Source organism: Cucurbita pepo, chromosome 8 (genome assembly GCF_057944985.1).
Source record: "Cucurbita pepo subsp. pepo isolate OVF chromosome 8, ASM5794498v1, whole genome shotgun sequence".
NCBI lineage: Eukaryota > Viridiplantae > Streptophyta > Magnoliopsida > Cucurbitales > Cucurbitaceae > Cucurbita > Cucurbita pepo.
This window is the reverse complement of record NC_141805.1, coordinates 10022669-10041937: the sequence shown is the minus strand read 5'-3', so window position 1 is coordinate 10041937 and position 19269 is coordinate 10022669. Positions and strand designations below refer to the sequence as shown.

The window sequence follows — 19269 nt, the reverse complement described above, 5'->3', positions numbered from 1 at the left end:
GTCTGCCAGCTTGGTTTCATTTTGTCTGCTTTTAAGTATAATGCCTACAGCATATTGCATCATAAATCTCTCTCTTTATTCCAGATGCATTATCTCTCGAGAATTATTGAAAGGAGTAGTCCCACGTTGACTAATTAAGAGAAATATCATTAGATTATAAAGGATACACTATCTCCATTGGTACGAGGTATTTTGGGGAAAACCAAAAGCAAAGACTCAAATGGACAATATCATAACATTATGGAGAGACGTGATTTCTAACATTATCTTGGTTTGCATAATGGAATCAACTTTATGCAACCTAACAGCTTGTTTGGGTCGGGTTGAGTTCATCAACTTTGGGTTCATTACCATGATCACATTGATGCAAGTTGCATTTAGTTACCAAAGAAGTATTGGGGTACTGACATAAAAACAAATTTTAATGGAAACAGAGGAAGAATGTCTTATAATTTACAGTAGAACATGGCTAGATCCTCATGTGTAGAGAGAGCTATTGATCTGTTAAAACATGGGATGTAGGAGAAATTGTTTGGACATGCAGTGGAAAGAAATTTAGGTTTTGGTGATTCTTGTTTCTTCCTCTTGAAGCGTTGAAGCACAATTGTGCTAAGTGTTGTACAACAACTCAAGCGAATACTTAAGCCCACCGCTAGTAGATATTATCCTTTTTGGGTTTTTCCTTCCGCACTTCTTCTCCTCTAGGTTTTAAAAACGTGTTTGCTAGGAAGAGGTTTCCACATCCTTAAAATAGTGTTTTGTTTCCCTCTCCGATCAATGTGGGATCTCACAATCCACCTCTCTTCGGGGCCCAGCTTCTTCGATAGCACTCGTTCCCCTCTCCGATCGACATGGGATCTCACAATACACTCCCCTTCAGGGCCCAACATCCTCGTTCCTCTCTCCAATCGCTTTCGGGGCTCAGCGTCCTCACTGACATACCGCCCGATGTCCACCCCTTTGGGGCTCAACGTCCTTCCTGACACACCACCTGTGACCCTTTAGATAAGTTTTGTATATCCTTAAGTTTTTATATTTCATTTTTGTTTTTATAAGTTGAAACATGAGTCAGACGAGACCAAGCAAGGAGAAGCAATACCGAATCAATGATGATATTCCTTCTCCATCTGTGCCCCAAGTATCAATCTTGAGGTATAGATACTCAAAATATGCAGTAGAGAGCTTCGAAAATAAAAGAAAATGCAAACGAAAACGTACCTTTGCCTATGCAGACACCGTCTTGGTCTAGCTCATGATCCTTCAGTTCTAGAAATATGTTGATAGGTATGCACCTAAACTGAAACCGTATCCATAGCCATCATCTTCAAATAGAACACCTTTAGCCTTTCTTGTAAATAAGATCAATATTTTTTTAAACTTGCAGAAGGAAAAAGTTGCAAGAAATATGTTGACATGAACACACGAAATCAATATTTATCTAATTTATGTACGAAAGATCTTCATGCATTTTAGCAGTTAAAAGAATTAGAGGCTCAAGTAATAAATGGTTCAGCAGTTCACATAAGGGAGAGAGAATATATGCTGTGAAAAAAAGAGGGCCCAAATGCGATTAAAGAAGTAATGGTTGTGAGCAATACCAAAGAAATTAATGGGCCTTTGTCGTTACACGAGTCATCAGAGCCAAGTTTTTCACAAGTTCACAAGCCTCACCTTCTGGAGTATCGCATGAGAAAGCATACCCCACCCACTACAGCAATAAATATCACACATAAATCAGAAACATTTTGTACAATACCAAAGAAACTATTGTGGACATTGTTCTTAATAATTAGACATTAAGAATAAGATCCAAAGTAGCAGTAATAATTATTGTGATAAATTTTTGTATGATTGATGGTTGTAATGCTCTTGGTCCACTAACTTCATTATAATATAATTTAAATATAATTTAAAAGGAGTTGGTATAAAATGCAACGAGGGTATTTCTGCTGCAGATCACAAAGCAATTTGAAAATAAAGAAACTATTCAAACCTTTGGTGTGGTAAATATATTAAGCTGGACATAGATCATCTCATTTTCCATCTTAATAACTGTTTTACTATTTGTTGCCTCACTGCGGCTTGTAACAAATGCATTTATTACTGGGAAGCAACTAGGACAAATCAGGTTATGTTACATGCTCCTGAAAATGAAATGAACGAATCGATGATTATCGAAGCATAAAACACAAACAATACATGATTGGAAGAAGAGTTAGTGTTTATCTGATTTTTTTTCGCAGTTAGCACACATAATTAACCAAAAAATGCCTATAACTTATTGAAAAAAATAAATGGTTCGGTGTCAGAGGAGCGAAATTACCGATATTATTCCCGAGAGACCCCAAACAAGATGGCTAGCAAGAGTATACTTCTCAACATCTTGGACTAATTTCTCCACCTCAGCATCACTGGGCTGCTTGACCTGCATATGTGTAACATAACATGAGAGTTCAAAAATCAATATAAGTAGCTCAAGGAAACAATATAATGCCATACAAATGCATCTTTGAACTTCCAGAAAATCTATCTTCATCACCCAAAATTTTGAACTTCTTGAATGGTAGACATTAGAAATTTGAAGGATCCTTGAAATTTAGGACAGGGAGGGCATTAAACAAAAAGGGCAGAAGAAAAGAACTTGCACAGAAAATCAAAGCATCGAATGAGCATTATATTGTATTCATACAGACACGAACTGGCATGCCTGCATATTATTTGATCCCTTGACGACCGTTCATAGTTCCTATTCTATAGCATCTTGTAAAATTACCTGAAGCACCCATATATGTTTGCACAAATCTTTTACGCTCCTCCAAACCTGTTACAGAAAAAGAAGTCAATACTGCCCCTTCAATCACTATAACTTGCATATTCATAATCTCTACTTTCCATCGTTCTAGTCGAATCACTCCAATCCAAATTGTTGGATGATGAAAGTCTCACATCGACTAATTTAGGGAATGATCATGGTTGGATGATGAAAGTCTCACATCGACTAATTTAGGGAATGATCATGGGTTTATAAACAAAGAATACTCTCTCCAGGTGTGAGGCTAGGGAATGATCATGGGTTTATAAACAAAGAATACTCTCTCCAGGTGTGAGGCTAGGGAATGATCATGGGTTTATAAACAAAGAATACTCTCTCCATTGGTGTGAGGCCTTTTGGGAAAGCCCAAAGCAAAGCCATGAGAGCTTATGCTCAAAGTGGACAATATCATACCATTGTGGAGAGTCGTGTTCGTCTAACATGGTATCAGAGCCATGCCCTAAACTTAGTCGTGCCAATAGATTGGTAAATCCTCAAATGTCGAACAAAGGACTCCAAAAGAAAAGGAGTCAAGCCTCCTTGAAGGCAGTAAAAAATGACTAAGACTCTAAAGGAGTCGAGCCTCGATTAAGGGGAGGCGTACTTTGTTCGAGGGGAGGTATTGGATGATGAAAGTCCCACATCGGCTAATTTAGGGAATGATCATGAGTTTATAAACAAAGAATACTCTCTCCATTGATGTGGGGCCTTTTGGGGAAGCCCAAAGCAAAGCCATGAGAACTTATGAGAACTAATTGGTCGTGTTCATCTAACATGAACACAAATTACTGAACAATTGGTCGAATCATAGGTATGGAAGGCTCACACAAGGTTCTGCTAAGATAGCTCAAACAAATAAGTCACATTGGCGAGCCACAGGGAAGTCAAAGGACAATGTGTGGTATTTTCACACTAAACAAACCCAGCAATAAAGATTCTTAGCTGTGTTCTTGCAGAAAATAACCAAGACATGCCGAGATAGATTGGAAGCTTTATGTACACTCTCAAATTCTGCAAATAACCATAGGAATTGGTCCAATAAAGGTGGAACAAAGTGAGATTACAGTTGACTGGTTCCAATTAAGAGCCCTCTGATGAACTTCAGTTTTACAATAAAGGTGGAACATATTATATATGCAAGGTAAACCTATCAATCTACTAAAATAGAAGGTTGATCTCTTGTGATTAACTTGCTTTTTGAATCATAATAAAAGTTCTTTTGAGAATTCTTGGAGATTTTATCCTTTGATGCTTGGTTGCATCACCTTGCATCCTTCAATAATACTCTAATTGAACAACTTACTCACATCACCAAGAGATTATTATAAAAACAACTATAAACCAACCAAAAAAGCATCCAAAACCATATGAATCCACGATCTAGTACAAGCTCAAACAATGCCCATTAGAATCAATTTCTAATCCTATGTAAGGACAATAAATAAACTAGGAACCTAGAAGACATAATTATATGGAAGAGAAATAGTGACTTGAAAAGTGTAATCACTTCCCCTTTTGTCAGTATCAATGATAATCCTGTTTTTTGAAAGTTGTTCTTGAATCAAAACAACCTGACATGGACGGGAGAATTTTACAGTGTTAGCTAAGTGCAATTATAAAAATAGATAATACAGAACGGGAACAATGAATATTACTTTATGGTAAATGGTAATAACATTCACGAACGAACCATACGTAAGGTCAGATAAGTGGCACATATGAGGACAAGGCTTGCTAATTCTTACATCAAAGAACCTGCAAAACTCCGAAAGAATTATACAATTGGAGACATTGAAATCGCGTAAAACACAGCAATGTCTTTATAGCATATAGGCATCCTCCCAATCACCACGTCTTTCTACAATATTCAACTAAATGGTAATAACATTCACGAAGGAACTAAATGGTAATAACATTCACGAAGGAACCATACGTAAGGTCAGATAAGCGGCACATATGAAAACTAATAGATTCACTGACAGCATTCACGGTCACAAAAGGCTCGCCAATAGGCATCTTCCCAATCACCACGTCTTCCTGCAATATTCAACTAAATGGCAATAATATTCACAAAGGAACCATAATGTAAGGTCAGATAAGCGGCACATATGAGAACTAATAGATTCACTGATAGCATTCACGGTCATAGAAGGCTAGCCAATTCTTACATCAAAAAACCTGCAAAACTTCGGAAGAATTATATAATTAGAGACTTTGAAATTGCGTAAAATACAACAACGTCTTCATAGCATATAGGCATCCTCCCAATCACTCCGTCTTTCTGCAGTATTCAACTAAATGATAATAACATTCACGAAGGAACCATACGTGAGGTCAGATAAGTAGGACATATGAGAACTGATAGATTCACTGATAACATTTACAGTCATAGAAGGCTCTCGCCAATTCTTACATCCAAAAACCTGAAAAACTCCAGAAGAATTATACAACAATTGGAGACACTGAAATCGCGTAAAACACAGCAACGTTTTCATAGCATGTAAGCATCCTCCCAATCATCACGTCTTTCTGCAATATTCAACTAACTGGTAATAACACTCACAAAAGAACCATACTTAAGGTCAGATATGCAGCAACATATGAGAACTAATAGATTCACTGACAGCATTCACGGTCACAAAAGGCTCGCCATGCAATATTCAACTAAATGGTAACAACATTCACGAAGGAACCATAACGTAAGGTCAGATAAGCGGCACATATGAGAACTAATAGATTCATTGACAGCATTCACGGTCACAGAAAGCTAGCCAATTCTTACATAAAAAAAACCTGCAAAACTTCGGAAGAATTTATATAATTGGAGACTTTGAAATCACGTAAAACACAACAACGTCTTCATACATAAAGGCATCCTCCCGATCACCACGTCGTGCAGTATTCAACTAAATAATAATAACATTCACGAAGGAACCATACATAAGGTCAGATAAGCGGCACATATGAGAACTAAAAGATTCACTAACAGCATTCACGGTCACAAAAGGCTCGCCAATTCTTACATCCAAAAACCTGCAAAACTCTAGAAGAATTATACAATTGGAGACACTGAAATCGCGTAAAGCACAACAGCGTTTTTATATCATATAGGAATCCTCCCAATCACCACGTCTTTCTGTAAGTAAAGTCAGATAAGCGACACATATGAGAACTAATAGATTCACTGCCAGCATTTCGGTCACAGAAGGCTCGCCAATTCTTACATCCAAAAACCTGCAAAACTCCAGAAGAATTATACAATTGGAGACACTGAAATCGCGTAAAGCACAACAACGTTTTCATAGCATGTAGGCATCCTCCCAATCATCACGTGTTTCTGCAATATTCAACTAACTGGTAATAACATTCACGAAAGAACCATACGTAAGGTCAGATATGCGGCACACATATGAGAACTAATAGATTCACTGACAGCATTTACGGTCACAAAAGGCTCACCAATAGGCATCTTCCCAATCACCACGTCTTTTGCAATATTCAACTAAATGGTAATAACATTCACGAAGGAACCATAACGTAAGGTCAAATAAGCGGCACATATGAGAACTAATAGATTCACTGACAGCATTCACGGTCACAGAAGGCTCGCCAATTCTTACATCCAAAAGCCTGCAAAACTCTGGAAGAATACCTTTAAACTATAGCTGTAGCAGTCACAGAATACCGATTGTTTAAAATATGGTAAAGGGCTCAATCTCAATATGAGTTGTTTCAGGTGTAGCTTATCCTTCATACAAAGCAATCTGAAAAAGATGCACTTTGTTTGTTTTTGTATCATAATCAAAGAACATCAGACAATTCAGTTGTAAACATACCAAAGCATTATTCTCCTCGTTCACATCAAGATACTCGATTAAACCTTCCCGTGAATAATCATCAAATGTACAGACTTCATCCCCGAAAAAAGAAAGGAGAAAGTGACCAAAAAATATATTTTCAATAACAACTCTGAAGGTTTGATGCAAAGTAAACACAAACGCTAGCAGCAGTTGAATGTACCTTACCGATGAGTCTATTCTTTAATTCTCGATACACCTTTGTCAGCAATGACAAGTGGACGACAAACTCGTCCTCCATCAGAAGCAATTATAAACACAGTGCTGATACATTCACACAGGCTTAGTGGTTTGCAAGTGCAATAAATATCAAATGAAGATGGAAATCATTTCCCGTTCAAGTATGAACATGGTCTCATGAAAGTATTGTTCTCAATTACATGTAAACATGAATATGAGGGAAATCACATTTCCACTGCAAAAAATTGCAAACTTTCTACTTCTTGTGCTGAAATATTATGAAACATTGTCATATACAAGCTCATTGACCAGAGCTTGAATTTCTTCTGTAGAATGAGTTAGATTGAATGTAACAATAGATGTCCAAATTAAAACTAGTTAAAAAACACTGCAGACTCAATCCATAAGTGCTAAATACTATACTGAAGCATTGTCCCATAAGAATAAACCTAGAGTGGCTGGCACATTGTTATAGGAGAACAGGAGCAGAAAAGAGAATAACCTGCTTGTCATTCACAAAGGCATTGACAAACTCGCCAATTTTTCCAGCTCTCCTCAGCATTCTCATACCTGTAGCAAAGTACTAAAGGAAGAGAAGCCGACAAGTGTGAAACAAGTAGGCAGTAGGAAACTTTTAATCAATGAACATGCTATATTTCAATCACATAGAAAATGGAATGTAAACTATAAAAACTAGAGTTCAAGAATATCTTCTCCTGAGGCCTCCGATGTTTGCCAAGGATACGTCCATTAAAAATAACAAGAAGTGAATTTGGTGTATGTAGCTCTTCTGCAGAAAGAAGCTCCAAGTCTTCACACCCAAACAGTAGCACTATTGATACAACAATGTACAATTCAAAATTCATATGAAACATTGGTGCGTTGAACAGCCAAGAACTTCTCAAGAACAGCAAATAAATAAACACAAAGCCCCGAGGAGCCACACGAGAAATCGCATCCAGAAATCCTCGTAAGGTGTGTGGTAATAACTAATCTTCAAATAGACAATGGAGAGGAAAGTCAAAAGAGAACTTGTACTGAAATATTATCTAAGTAGAAGCACATCAATTGTTGCACTTACGGAAATAAAGCTTGCATTGATATAACCCCATGCAGAAGGTCTGTAATCCTTACAAGAGTCAAGTACGCCTCTAGTCTCATCAACCCAAAATATTCATACAACAATTCAGCTATCAAATTGGACTAACTAATAATGAAAAACTTTTAGTTTTCAAATAAAAAATTCAGTAAAACAAAAATTTTAGCACAGAGGCTTGAATGGTACTTGAACTTACAGGGTTAATACATCCGTGTAACGATTTTACTGATGTTGACATTGCCAAGAGCCACAGAGCAATTTCTCCTCATATCCGATGCAGCTATTCTCTGGGCCTGAATTCACAATGAGACAACAGAGCATGAAGATTATAACATAGGATCGATTGCATTAGGATCGTCACTAAACACTGGTAGGAAGGCCAAGGAATTGCTTGTCAATGTCCAAATCGATTGCATTAGGATCGTCGACTAATTTCCGTTCCTACAGATTTTGTCATGGTAGAAAGTAATTGATCGGTAACTAACAATGGCGGAAAACGGAAATTCAGCATCGATGCAGTCAAAGGAAAACGAAGAAATAAAGATTCTGAGAGAATGCGGTTGGCTTTACTTTGAATCGTCGTCCGGCGGCTTCACGACCATGGCTTCTTGGCTTGTGATGTCACAATTTAGTGCAACTTATTTTAGTTTGAATTTGTTATGAGAAAAAGAATTGTTATACGGATAAAATAATTAAATACTGAGAATAAAATAAAATATACTCTAAACCAAATAGAAGAATATTAAGATATAATATCTAAGATATATTCCATAAATAATATATCTCAACATTATGGAATATATAATATTCGTAATCTTGAATAATATATTAATTAAGAAATATATCTTAGATATTAGTAATCAGTTAAATTTGAATAAAATAGTATATTTTATTTTATTATCAGAATTTAGTTAGTTTATATTTTATTTGTAGATATTATTTAGTATATTGTATCCTATTTAAAGGTTGTGAATATCAATGAAGATTGAACATTCGATCCCAATTCTTTTTCTAATTCTTAAATCTGTATTCTTTCGTTGAGTAATAATATTTTCATATCTATGCACACTTTTGAGTGGTAGATATTGCGTCATCAGAGACTCCTGACACGTTTTCAGAGACTCCTGAATGGAAACCATCCCAAAACAGAAACCTTGCTTTTATACGCGACTTATGGTTAACGGCTACTTTTTTTTTTTTCCTTTTTTCTTATTATTATTTTTTTTAACAGCTATTTACTCTTATACGTTTCAATTTAGTTAAAATATTGTTTTTTTTTTTCTTTTTGTTATTTAATTTTTTTTTCTTCTTATTTCTTTCCTTTTTTTAACGGCTACTTACTGTTTTACGTTTCAATTTAGTTAAAATATATATATATTTTTTTTTTTTTTTAAGTATATTGTTTTGATATTTTATTTTGAATTTTGGAAAAGCAATATCTACGGCTAAAAAATATGAATAGATATAAAAATATTATTACTCAACTAAATAATACAGATTTAAGAATGAGAAAAAGAATTGAAATCGAAATTTCATCTTCATTGATATTCACACCTTTAAATAGATCCAAATACCAACTAATACCTAAGGAAATATAAACTAACTAAATCTTGAGAATAAAATAAAATATACTACTATTCAAATTTAACCATATCCTAACTAATATATTCTTCAAGAATACGAATATCATATATTCACTAAATTTTGACACTAATAATTAAACTAGTTTTCTTTTTATAAATTTTGAAATGGGCTTACTTCATATTTTTTATTTTATAAAAAATATTTTTGTTTTTTAAACTACTCTCAATAGAAAAAATGATAATTGAAATTAAATACTATTTTAAAATTTATCAAAAATAGAGAATCTTCATTTAAATATTGAAACGAAATTAAAAGTATAAAGGAGAGACGTAATATTTCGATAATATACTCTATGATATTTTCAAAATATGTATTTTGATTTTGATACGTTTAAAATTAATATTTTGGTCCTAGTTTCATTACTCTTAAAAAATGACTATTTTCCTCTTGAAATTAGTGGATAACGACTAATCGGTAAACCAAAGATACTCTTAAAATTCTAATTAAAAATTAAATTAAAATTTTAAGATATATATATATAAAAGATATGTGTGGAAGACAAATCAAAACCCGAAAAATTTAGGGAAAAAAATCATTAATACTCTCAAAAATAATTTTAAACTACAATTTAAAAAATAAAAAATATATTTATATTTAGTACCACTTTCAAAGTTTATTTTTTAAACATAATTTTTTTTTCCTTAATAATATAGGAGATCGATGTTTTACATTATATTGAAATTAATATCATGATTTTATTAAATAACAATAAAAAAAAACTTGCAATAATTAAAGCACAAGAATATGAGAGACCAAAATTCCAAATATAAAAACATTACATATTAATGTTATTGAATTTCCTAACATCATCTCGATTTCAATTTTTTGGTTTTTAAAACAAATTTCTTTGTTCGTTTGCTATTATTACACAACAATGATATGGAGCAACCTTTCAACATACAAGCTTGAAGTACCAACAACAAATTGTCACAAGTTTGTAAATAATTAAATAAATTTTAATCCACATCCAACATTTCAATAAAATTAATAAAATTTTCTTATAATTTTTAATGATATTCATACGATTCAACGACTACAACAATTAATTTGAGGGTTAAGACCTTTTTGATCGGGTCAACCCGAGCAACCCAAAAAAGGGTTTACAACCCAACCCTACCTAACAAAGGCTAACGATGCATAATAACTTTGAAATTATTAAAAAAAATTCTACAACTCGATGTCCCTAACCCAACCGAAAAAAATAGAGGGTTGGATTGGGTTGCGAACTCTATACACACTAACCCAATCAACCCCGATATTTCAAGCTGGTCCAAAAAAAAAATTCCGACTCATATACATCCCTAATAATTTTCACTCGACTTCCTCGAGAAACAATATATAAGAATTATATATGAATTATAACTGAAAACTAACTTGGTTACTAAGGTGTTAATTCATTTTTAGGCCACCAAATAATCAATAGTTAGCATCTTAATTATGATCTGTCGCCAACTGAATTTATTACAAACTTCGACTGGCAGGCAGCTTGGTTTAGCATTTTATTGTTCATTCTCGGTTTAAATTTGCACACAGTTCAACTATTTAAGAGCTTTCTTCATCAGTTCACTGCATACGTTGTTTAAATATGACAACCATTATGATTAATTGCCTCAAGAAGTTCTTAATCAAGATTCAAATGCAAAATTACCTCTTATAATACTCAATTGATGTCATCAAGAAAGATACCTATTGGCCCACCTCCAAAAGATTCCTGCCTTGTTTGACTGAGCTGCATCTTGCAAGTTGTCCATAAGTATCTGCATCAAAGATTTTCAACTCAAGAACAGTTCTCAGTAGCAAATTATATAAGAAGAAGAAGAAGAAAGAAGAAAGGGCCAAACTTCGAGTTCGGGTTCTTCAGTTTCGAGATCGTGATTTAAACTCGTAGGGACTAGAGATTCGAACTTTTGAACTCGTAGCTCGTACGAACAAAAGAGATATTTCAAATTGTGAACAGTACATTGTCCAAAGACTTTTCTCATTTCTTTGCCTTCTCTTTCACAGGTCTGGCAAGTCAACTTCACTGAAGTCCACTTTAGCTGCTGAAGAGTTTAAAGCCATTAATTAGCGGTAGCTATCAAGCTATTCCATTGGTTCAATAACCATGGCTGCTTCTGCGCCTAAGTGCCCACCATTTGACTTCGCCGGCCAGTACTACCATGCGACGGCTGCCGGCTGTGTGCGGCAGAGCAGCTTCTTCAACGGCCAGGCTGTTCTTGATCAGGGCATAGGCTATTCTGTTATTCTTGGCTTTGGAGCTTTTTTCGCTGTCTTCACATCTTTCTTGGTTAGCCTCCTCACTTTCCACTCCAATTCTTGCCCTCCTCTTCTTTGAGCCCTGATTGTTACTCCTTGTTCATCTAAGAAGTAATTACTTACGAAATGAACTAAATTGTTATAAACGAAAGTTCAGAGACTAAATTGTTGACAACCGGGTGGTTCAGGTATGGCTGGAGAATCGATACATAGGGAGTAAGAAGACATCTGAATGGTTCAACACAGCAGGCAGGAGTGTGAAGACGGGGCTCATTGCTAGTGTGATTGTGTCTCAGGTAACTTTGGCAGATTCTTATGTTTGTGGTTTGAGTTTGGGGGTGGCTTAGTTTGGCTGATATGAATGGTTTGTTTGTTTATGAAGTGGACATGGGCTGCCACCATTTTACAGAGCTCCAATGTTGCTTGGGAGTATGGAGTTAGTGGACCATTCTGGTATGCTAGTGGGGCTACCATTCAGGCAAGTTCATCCCCAAGTTTCTAGCTTATAGCTTATTAGTCGAAGTTTGGAGATTATCAGGGGCTAAGTTTGCTATTCTGATCATTTCTATATTTGGTTTTCACAAAGAATTAAGAAAAAAAAGTTATGATGGTCAATAACAAAACAACTATCAGTCAACTTCAAGTGACGACTAATAGTTCTGTAATAGCCCAAGTCCATCGTTAGCAAATATTGTCCTCTTTGAGTTTTATCTTTCAACTAGTCACTAGACGGTGCGAGGCACTGGTCGGAGTAGGGCTAGATCCTCTCCATAGTAGACACATTTTAAAACCGCGAGGCTGGCGGCGATACATAAAGGGCTGAAACGGACAATATCTACTAGTGGTGGGCTTTGGCTGTTACAAATGGTATCAAAGTCAAATACCGGCCGGTGTGCTAGCAAGGACGCTGGGAGGGAAACGAAGCATTCCTTATAAGGGTGTGGAAACTTCTTCCTAGTAGATGCGTTTTAAAACCTTGAGGGGAAGCCCGGAAGGAAACACCTAAAGAGGACGATATTTATTAACTACATGTATAGTGAGTGTGTTAGTGGATAAATGAGTGCGTTTACAAATGATTCAGGTTCTTCTATTTGGAATAATGGCTATAGAGATCAAAAGGAAGGCCCCAAATGCTCACACTGTTTGTGAAATTGTAAGAGCTCGGTAAGTTGGGAAGTTCCATCTACATGTTGTTCTAGTTTTGTTCTGCTCCTTTGGGCACGCCTCTTATTTGGCTATGTTTCTGTGTGGTATCTATCAGTTGGGGAACTCCTGCACATATAGTCTTCCTTGTTTTCTGCTTCATGACAAACATCCTAGTAACAGCCATGTTGCTTCTTGGCGGTTCGGCGGTGGTCAATGCACTCACCGGAGTGAACATTTTTGCTGCAAGCTTTCTTATACCGCTCGGAGTTATCGTATACACACTGGCTGGAGGATTAAAAGCCACTTTCTTGGCCAGCTATATCCATTCTGTGATAGGTACCTATTCCATTGGAATTTCTTGTCAAGACTCCCTAATGTTAACTTCTTGTTGATGTTGGTATGGTTTCTTTTTTGTTGCAGTTCATGTTATTCTGGTCATATTCGTGTTCCTCGTTTATACATCGAGCAGCCAGCTCGGCAGCCCCAGTGTTGTATATGATCGTTTGATGGAGGTGGCTAGCAAAGCCAGAATGTGCCAGGAACCAATTTCCCATGATGGCCAATCTTGTGGCCCTGTTTCTGGGAACTTCAAAGGCTCTTATGCAACATTGTTGAGCTCAGGAGGGCTTGTTTTCGGGATTATTAATATCGTAGGCAACTTCGGTACTGTTTTTGTTGACAATGTGAGTTTTTCGTAGAACGATGTTTAGTTATATCCATCGAGTTTCAACTTAAGTAATCACTTTGTGTACTTGATCTGAGGAGGATCCTAAATGGTGTAAATTTCAGGGATACTGGATGAGTGCAATAGCTGCAAGGCCATCATCAACTCACAAGGGATATTTGGTGGGAGGTTTGGTCTGGTTTGCAGTTCCATTCTCTTTAGCAACTTCACTTGGTCTAGGCGCACTTGCCCTTGATCTACCAATAACTGCAGATGAGGCTAGCCGAGGACTTGTGCCCCCTGCCACTGCTATAGCTTTGATGGGAAAAGGAGGATCTGTTCTTCTCCTTGTCATGCTTTTTATGTAAGTTAAGAGGAAGAAAGATTCAATTCAAGCAAACAAATACGATCGGGAAACCGAAAGCTAATCTCGCTAAACTAACTATCAACAGGGCTGTAACTTCTGCTGGTTCATCCGAGTTAATAAGTGTATCGTCCTTGTGCACGTACGATATCTACCGAACGTACGTGAATCCTAATGCTAGTGGAAAGAGCATCCTAAAAGTATCAAGAGCTGTTATTCTAGTGTTTGGATGTTTCATGGGGCTGCTGGCAATAGTTCTTAACAAGGCTGGAGTTTCATTGGGATGGATGTATCTAGCTATGGGAGTGTTCATTGGTTCAGCAGTTATTCCTATAGCCTTTATGCTTCTGTGGAGTAAAGCGAATTCAAACGGAGCAATTCTTGGAACGACCATCGGCTGTGTTCTTGGAGTCATAACATGGATCTCGGTCACGAAGATCGAGTATGGCGAGGTTAACTTGGATACTACAGGTAGAAATGCACCTATGCTTGCTGGGAATCTTGTCTCTATACTTTCAGGAGGGATTATTCACGCCATATCTAGCCTGTTATCACCTCAAAACTATGACTGGGAGACCACTAGGGAGATTTCAACTGTTGAAAAGGACAACGGTGAAATCCCATCAGAAGAGTACAAGGAGGAAAAATTGATGAAAGCAAAAGCATGGATAGTGAAATGGGGCGTTGGATTTACCATAGTAATTGTTATACTATGGCCTCTTTTATCTCTTCCAATAGGTAATTTCCTTTCATCTTGTTCATACTCTTGAAGAACACTAAGAAAATAATGGTGGATTACTTTGTGTGTTTCTCTATTGTGCAGGAGAGTTTAACAAGAAATATTTCACACTTTGGGCAGTAATAGCAATAGCATGGGGAACAATAGGTTCTGCTGTAATTATTTTCTTACCATTGATCGAAAGTCGGGAAACCTTACGGGCTGTGATGCTTGGAATTTCTACGAGTGCGATCAACTCGGCGACAAGATGGACGAGATGAGCCTGAAGTTGTATTCTTCAGTCATGGCTGTACCCGAATCAGAGAGAAATTAGTTGCTAGAGAAGAAGAAGAATGCAAGGAAGGAGGATTTACTAGATATGCCTGATCATGCTGCTCCTTAGCCACCTGAAAGAAGCAGAAGTGTTGACAAAAAGTTAATTGGAAAAGATGTGAAAAAGGGTACGAAATTAAGGCCAAGTAGGCTGAAAATCAGAACTTTTTTCCTTGGTGTGGGCAATAGTGTTTGAAGTTTCTTGTTTATTTCATGTGATTAGGAGAGTTCTGTTTGATCCTTTTCTACCTCTGTGGCTTTGTAAGCTGTCAGCTATAAATGCATCATACGCAGGAGAGGCTGTCCAAATCCTTGGTGTAGATGTGTATTTGTTGTTATGAATAAACTCAAAAGGGTTGAAAATATAGTAAACAAGTTCAATTAAAATAAATGAATTGCTCAGGTAGAATATTATTTCCATCGATCTTAAACCAAACTAAAAAATCAAGTTCTTCGCACTTTCGTCCTCCAATCAAGTATAAGTTAAAAGAGAATTTTGATCAAGAATATGGCTAATAAGTCCGGCCCTTGTCTTAGCCTCATATGTGGCCATTCCACAAGAACGGGTATAAAAAGTCTCAAATTCAGGATCTTCCGCTGTATGAATTTCCTGAAAAACGAAGTCATAGGCACCTAGGTTCAGGGCCAAACCAACTACTCCAAGAGCACTCATCCATAAACAAGTTACGGGTACAAATAACATAAAGAAATGTAACCAACCTTTATCGGAAAAGGCAACCCAAAAGATTTGGGATCTTGAAATAGAGAAGAATCCACAAAATTTGATGAGATTTTTCAAGGTAATGATCAAATTGTTAGAAATTTTGAAGTGTAAAACTAAATTGGTATTAGGTTCAATAGCTAAATTATTACAAATTTGACGTTCGAAAGGACAAAGACTCCCCAAGCAAGTTCACATTCTCCTGCTTTTAAGGACATCAGATATCTGGATTTGGTTAAAGGGTTGAGAAGATGGATGCATTGGCAAACTCTGACAGTAATAATACTAACAAATGGTTCATTGTCGCAGGAATTTAGATACATACGATTAAGGTACTGAACTTAAACAAGAATTATTTGAGCATCATTGTCCATACAGATAATTAAAGAAACTCATCAGTTAGCTGCAGCTGACTCTTGCAACTGTTTCACCTTGGTGATATAGTCGCTCATTGCATCATCCTTGGATTTTGCTGCAAAATTATTTCAGTCTTTTCGATCAAAGCTCAATTCTGGTAAATTCTTAGTTTCACAACCAAGCTCCCCCCCAACTTAAGAGTAAAGGTTTGCCGCCTATAGAAAAACTAGCAAAAATGTTCTATATAAACATACTAAAACATTACCTTCAACGGCCTTCCAGGCATCCCATTTGGCTCTGTCCCTCTGGTAGAACACTCCAGGGCGGCCTACAAATCAGTCATAATTGCAATAAACGGTTTAATTGGAGGGTTTGATCCCATAATTCCAACTACACACGTTTCTACAGAAATTGCATTCGAGTGGAAGAAAGAACTGACTAGTGTTCACGGCTCCAACAGTGGCTTGCTTGTATAGTCCATAGAGAATGAGTTTGTTTTCATTGCTTGTGTTCTCCGGCAAGGTCTTTGCCTTTTCAGCATACTCCTCAAATTCTTCCTGCAGAACTCAGCCTCATCAAATTGCGGCACAGACTACATGCATTTAGATTCATACTCCATAGAACGAACACCAGAAAGATACCATTTGTTCTTACAATTCTCTGCACATACTGCTCTAACATCTAGGGTCCTGTTAGGCTAATCCAGAGTTCATGCACAACTTCAAGCAATCAATTTATCAATTTGGAATAAAATCGAGTCAGCATTTTAGTAACTGCGAAATTACTTTACTACAGTCTCCGTGATACTCGATCGAACTCAATTACTGAAAGTCGTTGAGTGGAATATTCTCGTTGGAAGACCACTTTTGCCTTTTCATTTCACTTTTCTCGAAAAAATAAGAAATGGCGGAGATGGAAAAGACCGTGGTTCCATTTCCAACCTCGGATCTAAGTATCAACCTGACGTGATTAAGGCCCCCGGCGTCAAAGTACGGCCATGCAAATTAAACCACGGAGAACAATGAACAGAGAGAGAAGGAAGTAGTACAATATTAATCCCATAAGTCTGCAGGGAGAAATATCTATCAATCTGGAAACCACCAGATATCGTTCATACTTATAAAAATTCCCCGCCTATGCTTAAGTAGATTTTCACGGCCTATCCTATAAGTAGGCAAGGAGAAACATCATGTCTAAAGTTTAGTCCCTGAGCTTTCAGACATATGTGTTTATCTGGTAAGCTTAGGTTAGTGGAGTTGTAAGTTAATCTCGACAGGAAGTAGATTTTCACGGCCGGCGATCTGGAAACCATCAGATATCGTTCATACTTCGAGAGGACTACGTAAATCGACTCAAAAAACAGATTCGAAAAGATAAATTAAACAGAAAGCAACGAACGCTAACCAATCAATTATACTGGCAATGCGTGACTATGACACCAAACAGAAAATATGCAGTGATCTGTAGCCATTCCTCAATCCAATGTCAAGATCAGCAAGCAAAACTTAAAGCATTATCGTTCAACATCGAATCACGTACACAAAACAAAAAATTCAACTACTGATCGAACAAGAAATGTCCAAGAAGAGATAGAGATCAAAAAAATCGAAGCTAATAAGCAAATAAACTTCAGATTGGAGAAGAACAATAAGAGAAGGAACATACCTTCAAACCCATGGCAATTCTTCTTTGTTCCTACACGCTTGAAGCTCGATTACGGTTAGGAAACACTAACTAGGAAGAAGATGAGTGTGAAGCGTATAAATACACGAGCGAAGAAAGAGGAGCAGAAAAAAATCGCCGAGTAATTTATCTTAAAAAAATAACAATAAAATAAAAAAAGCAATAAATCGTCGAACACAGTGGGCCCCATACGGTGGACCTCGGCATATTCCTCCCGGTTAGCTATTACGCTGCCCTTCGTGGGTCCAATTATTTATTTATTATTTCGATGATCTCTAAGCATTGGATATTCCCATCCGACCTTACGATCTCGACACGTGTCCATAGCCCCATCTTGGCAAAGTTGGAAAAAAAAATCATTAAATTATAGTCTTAATCCTCTCTTTAATACATTCTTAAATTTTAAATTTTAAATTTTGCTAATAATAAATCATTAATATATTTAACATTTTTTAAATTTTTTAACACAAAAATTAATATTATATATAAAAGATTAAATATTTTTTAAAATTTTTAAAATATGTTAGTTTAAAAACTTATTAAATACTAAAAAATATATGTATTTTAATTATTGAAATTGTTTTAAAACAACCCTTCATTAATTTTTCCATTAAAACCAAGTCACAATATAATGTAATAATTGAAAAATAAGTTTGTTAATTTAAAATAAAATAATTTACTTACCATACAATTATATATATATATATATTATTTTAAATCGAACCTACTCGAATTATTTTGTTTTATTTTATAAATTATTTTTTATTATTTATCCTCCAACCAATTTTAAAAATGATTTTTAACTATTAAATTGAGCCATAAACTTTAATAAAAGGTTTGAAAATAAATAACATCTTACTTAATAAAGATTTTTTTAATGAATTAAAAAAAAACATAAATAATTAAATTAGTTCTAAATAGAAGTCTCATCCGATTGACCAACCCAACCCACAAAGTCGTCCATTACAAATTCTTGTAAAAGTGAAAAGTGAAAATGGGCTTTAGTCCAATCAGGCCCATCCTGGAAATTGCGAAAGCCCATGAACTTTGATCGACAAGGCCCAATGGGCCTTGTTATGGTTTAATATATATTTTAGTTTTGTTGAGTTATTTTTCAATAATTTTAATCATTAAAAACTAATAATAATTATTATTTTTAGATAAAAATAACAATTTTTATTTTAAAATTTTAAAATTTTGAAATAATACTATATCCTTGTGTCTTATATGGTACAACATTTACGTGGATCGAACGATCTACCTTTAAAATAATAATTTATATCTTATCTATTAAATTATGCTTAAATTAATTATTATTATATATTTTTTAATATTGTAATTGGGTGATTGATAAATTTACAAATCAAATTATCTAATAAAACCTTTAAAATTTAATAAATAAGAGCACGAAAAAAAACTAAGTTTTATCACTACA

The 19269-nt window shown here is 35.6% G+C and overlaps 3 protein-coding genes and 1 long non-coding RNA gene across 15 annotated transcripts; 1 reads left to right on the top strand and 3 right to left on the bottom strand.

Annotated features, from left to right (window-relative positions):
- Positions 1-1510: 1510 nt before the first annotated feature.
- On the bottom strand, positions 1511-8563 carry LOC111800873 (uncharacterized). 11 transcript variants are annotated; one of them, XM_087125840.1, is made up of 8 exons: positions 8519-8563; positions 8145-8241; positions 7931-8013; positions 4468-4567; positions 4320-4383; positions 2324-2821; positions 1994-2144; positions 1511-1708 (listed from the first exon to the last, which is right to left on the bottom strand). In XM_087125840.1, the coding sequence occupies exons 2-6, from the start codon at positions 8184-8186 to the stop codon at positions 2715-2717; spliced, it is 396 nt and encodes a 131-aa protein (XP_086981966.1). In that variant the 5' UTR covers positions 8187-8241; positions 8519-8563; the 3' UTR covers positions 1511-1708; positions 1994-2144; positions 2324-2714. The 11 variants fall into 11 exon arrangements, 5 of the variants coding, with proteins under 5 accessions (XP_086981966.1, XP_086981965.1, XP_086981968.1 ...); XR_015422062.1 differs by lacking the exons at positions 7931-8013; positions 8145-8241; positions 8519-8563 and adding exons at positions 4793-4862; positions 4981-5599; XM_087125839.1 differs by having other exon boundaries at positions 8145-8557.
- A 2008-nt stretch (positions 8564-10571) lies between these two features.
- LOC147791533 (uncharacterized) lies at positions 10572-15055 on the bottom strand. Its single transcript, XR_015422270.1, has 2 exons — positions 14933-15055; positions 10572-11349 (listed from the first exon to the last, which is right to left on the bottom strand). It is a non-coding gene; the product is annotated as an uncharacterized LOC147791533 (long non-coding RNA).
- Positions 11682-15460, top strand: DUR3 (urea-proton symporter DEGRADATION OF UREA 3 (DUR3)). Of its 2 annotated transcripts, XM_087126381.1 has the most exons (10): positions 11682-11879; positions 12037-12144; positions 12231-12326; positions 12930-13012; positions 13110-13330; positions 13415-13677; positions 13784-14022; positions 14111-14760; positions 14846-15055; positions 15125-15460. In XM_087126381.1, the coding sequence occupies exons 1-9, from the start codon at positions 11697-11699 to the stop codon at positions 15019-15021; spliced, it is 2019 nt and encodes a 672-aa protein (XP_086982507.1). In that variant the 5' UTR covers positions 11682-11696; the 3' UTR covers positions 15022-15055; positions 15125-15460. The 2 variants fall into 2 exon arrangements, with proteins under 2 accessions (XP_086982507.1, XP_023540432.2); XM_023684664.2 differs by having other exon boundaries at positions 14846-15460.
- Positions 15461-16054: 594 nt separating this feature from the next.
- LOC111800882 (acyl-CoA-binding domain-containing protein 1) lies at positions 16055-17972 on the bottom strand. The gene is made up of 4 exons (XM_023684787.2): positions 17817-17972; positions 16591-16708; positions 16417-16479; positions 16055-16266 (listed from the first exon to the last, which is right to left on the bottom strand). Exons 1-4 carry the CDS (start codon positions 17826-17828, stop codon positions 16190-16192), a joined length of 270 nt encoding a protein of 89 aa, XP_023540555.1. The 5' UTR covers positions 17829-17972; the 3' UTR covers positions 16055-16189.
- Positions 17973-19269: the final 1297 nt, after the last annotated feature.